Source organism: Nanorana parkeri, unplaced genomic scaffold (genome assembly GCF_000935625.1).
Source record: "Nanorana parkeri isolate BGI_ZX_2015 unplaced genomic scaffold, ASM93562v1 scaffold529, whole genome shotgun sequence".
Lineage (NCBI taxonomy): Eukaryota > Metazoa > Chordata > Amphibia > Anura > Dicroglossidae > Nanorana > Nanorana parkeri.
The window spans coordinates 134,258-140,257 of NW_017306797.1; the positions used below are offsets into that span (position 1 = coordinate 134,258).

A 6,000-nucleotide genomic window follows, 5' to 3' on the forward strand; every position below is an offset into this window, starting at 1 on the left:
TGTGCGGCTCTGCTGTTGAAGGTGTTTTTCCTCCCTTCTGGCCTTGCTGTAGAGCGGAGGGGTTTTTTCCCCTATGTTATTCTGACAAGCCAGGATCTGGTTCCTTTCCTCCCTTAAGGATCCACTCCTGAGGCCCCCAGGCCTGTGGCCCTGTCCTGCCTTCCCTTGCTTGATGTAAGAGAGCTTGTAGTGTGGTTTCGTAGCGGCATCCGGCATGCTGGGGCAGTGTATTGGGCGAGCAGTGGACTGAGAGGCACTTCCGGTGTGTTCCAAGCAGCATTCTAGATTTGGTCCGGAAAATGGTGTGAACCTGGCCTAAATGTCTAGTAGCAGTATTTCTTTAATGCAATGAGGGAAGAAAAGTTTCAACCAGTCAAATTTAAAGTAAAACTAAACTCAATTACTATAATCTCTTATAACCTTTAACTATCTGGAGTCCAGCTGCCATTTTTAAATGGATCTGGAACATCAGCTATTTATTCCAGTGCCATTTTAAAATGATGGCCAGTGTCAGCTGTTTCTGAGCACCCCATTGGCACTAGCATCAGAACTGCTGATCATCAATGTAAGGGGGGTATTCTACACTGACCACCAATGTAAGGGAGGATTTAAACTGATCACCAATTTAACGGGGTATTCTACTATGACCACTAATGTAAGGGGAGATTTACACTGGCCTCCAATGTAACAGGAGATTTTACCCAGACCACCAATGTAAGGGGGGATTTTACACAGACCACCAATGTAAGGGGGATTTTACACTGACCACCAATGTAATGAGGAATTGTATACCGACTACTAATTTAAGGAAGGATTCTACAATGGCCACCAATGTAAAGGAGGATTTTACACTGACCACAATGTAAAGGGGTATTTACACTGACCACCAATGTAAGGGGGGGGGGGATTTACAAAGACCACAATGGAAGGGGGGATTTACACTGACCACCAATGTAACAGGGCTCTAGATGTCACACGCTGACTCTAAGTATTGGGAAGAGTATATTTTATTCTTCCAATACTTCACCTTTAAGCGTCTGTTTCTAAACTGATATTTTGTGGAAATCTATATTTATAGGTATATTTTAATGTATCTCTTGTGTTCAGGTTACACTGGAGTTGGCTCAATGCCTGCATATTCTATGCCAGCTATGAATGGTATGATGCCTGCAATGGGAATGATGCCCCAAATGCCAGGTAAGCCTGCAAAGATCTCTCTCTATCTGTGCATCATTTCACCCTAGATGTCCAGGGGAGTACATTCATGGATCCTGCCAGGCTGGAAAAGTAGGACACACAGGTGTTGAACCCTCACACCTCAACAGGTAGGCCACCAGCTGAGGAGATAAAGAAGAGCAGAAGAACCAGCTTGGTTAACAGAAGCACATGCAGTGTCTTCTATTACAGAAACCTAAACCTTCCCTGAGGAGAGGGCTCTGTAGTAGCAATCAGAAGACATCTAACATTCGAGTCAGTACACTGGATCATGGAAGGATTCCCCAACGAGGCAAACCTTGAGGGTCCAGCATTTTTATGCCAATTCTTTCTGGGGATGGGGACAAAGCCAATCCCCAGGCCTGAACATTGTTTCTTAGGGGGTATTTGTATTGGATTTTCAGTGGTTCTGGTAGAGCTCTGACAATGTTGTTCTTATTAAGCCTTGCATTCTGTGTTAAGCTTTTTTATTTCAGGCAGGCAGACAGGTACACATTAACTAATTTAATGCTATCTACGTTCTAATTATAGTTAAATGCATTGTGATGTGTGTATTTTTAATTAGTCAAGGGATAAGTTTGGACTAATTCGATTATGGTATTAAAAGTGACACTAAACTTAGGAGTTAAATCTTAAAAATGCATTCAAGTACCTTCACTAATAACAAAAATATAGCGTATTTGTGTATCACTCAGCTCTAGATCCTCAAATCATCTCTGAATTGGTGCTGACACTGTCCTTCCTTCTGGAAGGTGGCTACTTTTGTTCCCCATGGTCCCTATTTTTGTTGTAAAGTAGCTAACACTCCTAACTCGCTTAAGTGATGGACTACAATCTCATGATTAGTTAGCCAATTTCTATTGAAATTATAGTCCATCACAGGAATGAGGTTGGAGCAGTGGCTACTTTGCAACACACGGGACCATGGGGAACAAAAGTAGCCACCCTCCAGAAAGAAGCACAGTGTCAGCATGAATTCAGAGATGATTTGAGGATCTACAGCTTAGTGATGAACAAATAAGTGCATTCACTGTCTTGATAATAGTTAAGGTACTTGAATGCATTTGTAAGATTTAACTCCTGTGTTTAGTGTTACGTTATCCAGAATTAGCTTTATAGGCATAAGGAACTATTATTTAAACTGTAACACATTTGCATTGCTGTCACAAATAATGATGTGCTCTGATTGTTTATAGGTATGATGCCCCAGCCTATGATGCCTCAAGCAATGATGCCTCAAGCAATGATGCCTCAAATGATGGGTCAGCCTATGCCCATGGCACAGCAAATGGTTCCTGCTATGGACCATACACAAATGGCTGCCCAACAAGCTTTTATTCAGCAGCAGGCCTTGCTTTTGGTATATATGTTGTTTTCTTGAATCATGTCTTCTTTACCAATTTTCTGGCCTCAGAAAATATTTTTCAGCTTGTGGTCTTTGTTATACAATATGCTGTATTTCTTTCAGCTATTGTGTAATTATTTTTTGTCTAGGCGCAACAAATGACACTTCAAGCCACAATGTTGTCCCAGCAGCAGCAGGCTCGTCAAGACTCTTCACAAAGAAACAGAGACCGTTCTCCGCCTCCAGCTTCAAAACCTCCACCTAAAATTCTTCCTAAATCATCACCAGCTTCTCCACAAAGATCAAAGCCAGCACCAACACCACCTACAGCTCCTACACCTCCACCCGCTCCAGCTCCTTTGCCTGCTGCTGCACCTCCACCTCCTGCTGCACCTCCATCTTCTTCACCAGCTTCTGCGCCACTTCCGATCCAAATCTCAGAGAATATGAAACCGGAAATCCCTAGAGAGGTAATTTCTTGTATGATATACAATTAACTGATTTGAGAAAATGCTGAATACAGACATCCCAACTCTCACGGATGTTCCCAGGAGTCTCCCGCTATTAGATAGCGGCTCCCGGCTGCCCGGGAGAGAAGTATTTTCTCCCAGTAAAGGTTTACTCTGCTCTATCTAGCAGAGTAAACCTTTCCCTGCTGTCTGTTTTTTTTTATTCTGATATTGGAGACGCCAACCGCCGTCAAAGTAAAAAAAAAACACACAAAAACAGCATAGAAATGAATAGCTTGATTGCTATTGGCTATTTGAATTTGCAATAGCCAATAACAAGCTGGCTATTGCACCCGCCCTCTGCTGCTGTGAACCTGCAAAGGTGGACCTGAAGTTCTCCATCAGGTCCTCCTCCTGCTGATTGACATTCCCAATTAGAATTAGTAGGGAAGCAGGGAAATGTGTTTATAATGAGCAACGTCAATTATCCGGAGATTGATTGGTGAACTAGAACCTCTCATTCTATAAAGGCGGGCCGTTTTCTGAACCTGTTAAGGGACAATTTCTTGGATCAGATGGTTGATGTCCCAACCAGAAAGAATGCAACACTGGACTTAATAATCTCTAATAATGTGGACCTTGTTGGGGACATAACGATTAGGGATACATTGGGTAATAGTGATCACAGGGTGATTACTTTAAATGTGGGGTACAGAAAAGAGAAGTGTGTTGGTCTGACAAGAACACTAAACTTCAGAAAAGCAAACTTTGATAAGCTGTGTCACCTAATTAGCGACACTAATTGGTACAACGTATTTCTAACACTGGACACTGACCAGAAGTGGGATTGTTTTAAGAAGAACACGTTACACAATGCTATTGCAAAATGCATACCATTGGGAAACAAAAATAAAAGATCAAGAACTAACCCTGCATGGCTAAATAAAACGGTAAAACAATATATCAAAGAAAAGAAGATAACATTTCTAAATAATAAGGTGGAGGGGACTGCATTGGCATTCCAGAACTACAGGGAATGCAACAAGACATGTAAACATGAAATCCGGGCGGCTAAAATAGATTATGAAAAGCATATCGCCACAGTCAGTAAAAAGAACCCCAACAAATTATTCCAGTATATAAACAGTAAAAGGGTAAAGAAAGAGCAAGTCGGTCCAATAAAAGACAAAAACGTGGGATTGGTGACAAACGACAGGGAGAAAGCTGAGGTATTGAATTAATTTTTCTCCTCAGTATAGACTCAGGAGAGTGACGAGTTTAATGGAGATAAGAATGGGAGTTACTCAGTGCGTAAAATACTGCAGTTGTTGACAGTACTGGGGTACAACAAAGACTTGAAAAAATTAATGCAAATAAATCATTAGGACCAGATAATCTGCACCCCAAGGTACTTAACCAGTTGACATCCGCGGTGTTAAACCCCCTTCCCATCCAGGCCATTTTTCAGTATTCAGCGCTGCAGTACACCTTGTTGGGGACATAACGATTAGGGATACATTGGGTAATAGTGATCACAGGGTGATTACTTTAAATGTGGGGTACAGAAAAGAGAAGTGTGTTGGTCTGACAAGAACACTAAACTTCAGAAAAGCAAACTTTGATAAGCTGTGTCACCTAATTAGCGACACTAATTGGTACAACGTATTTCTAACACTGGACACTGACCAGAAGTGGGATTGTTTTAAGAAGAACACGTTACACAATGCTATTGCAAAATGCATACCATTGGGAAACAAAAATAAAAGATCAAGAACTAACCCTGCATGGCTAAATAAAACGGTAAAACAATATATCAAAGAAAAGAAGATAACATTTCTAAATAATAAGGTGGAGGGGACTGCATTGGCATTCCAGAACTACAGGGAATGCAACAAGACATGTAAACATGAAATCCGGGCGGCTAAAATAGATTATGAAAAGCATATCGCCACAGTCAGTAAAAAGAACCCCAACAAATTATTCCAGTATATAAACAGTAAAAGGGTAAAGAAAGAGCAAGTCGGTCCAATAAAAGACAAAAACGTGGGATTGGTGACAAACGACAGGGAGAAAGCTGAGGTATTGAATTAATTTTTCTCCTCAGTATAGACTCAGGAGAGTGACGAGTTTAATGGAGATAAGAATGGGAGTTACTCAGTGCGTAAAATACTGCAGTTGTTGACAGTACTGGGGTACAACAAAGACTTGAAAAAATTAATGCAAATAAATCATTAGGACCAGATAATCTGCACCCCAAGGTACTTAACCAGTTGACATCCGCGGTGTTAAACCCCCTTCCCATCCAGGCCATTTTTCAGTATTCAGCGCTGCAGTACTTTGACTGACATTTATTCCGTCATGCAGCGCTGTACTGAAATGAATTTTATACCCTTTTTTGGGGACAGATAGAGCTTTCTTTTGGTGGTATTTATTCACCACTGGGGGTTTTATTTTTTTACTATATTAAGGAACAATTACCGAAATTTAAAAAAAAAACAACAGTTTCCCCTATATTAAATGATAAAACATTTATTATTACCCAATTTTTTGGTAAAATATAAAAGATGGGGTCACGTCGGGTAAAAAGACACTAAACATGTCAAGCCTTAAAATTGCGTGCGCGCGCGAAACCTCAAAAAACGATAATACCCAAAATTGGCCCTAGGCGACGCTTTAAAAGCTGTTACCGCTCATCAGTTTAGTGTTATCAGTGATTGATGGCCCTAAAATGATTGCTCTCACTGCGACGTTCGCGGCGATATGTAACATGTGTAGCGCAATTGTAATTTTTGCGCGCTGGGGCACCGGACGCGTATTTACGTTTATAGGCGCGTAAACGTGGGGGTGGGGGAGTTAAACATTTTGGGGGGGGTTTTTCCCCTTTTTTTATATGTGACTTTTATTTTATTTTACTTTTTTATGTGTTACTTTTATTTTTTTTATTTATATTTATTTTTTTTGCACTTATTGTTATTGCTATTATATAGGGGG

General features: G+C 40.8%; 1 protein-coding gene across 1 annotated transcript in view; it reads left to right on the forward strand.

The window, feature by feature from the left end:
* Nucleotides 1–6,000, forward strand: part of MYO15B (myosin XVB) — a 59,763-nt gene that overhangs the window by 31,220 nt on the left and 22,543 nt on the right. The window contains exons 13-15 of the mRNA XM_018561532.1: nt 1,108–1,197; nt 2,412–2,575; nt 2,710–3,030. Coding sequence (XP_018417034.1) covers nt 1,108–1,197; nt 2,412–2,575; nt 2,710–3,030 — 575 coding nt within the window. The remainder of the gene's footprint in view (nt 1–1,107; nt 1,198–2,411; nt 2,576–2,709; nt 3,031–6,000) is intronic.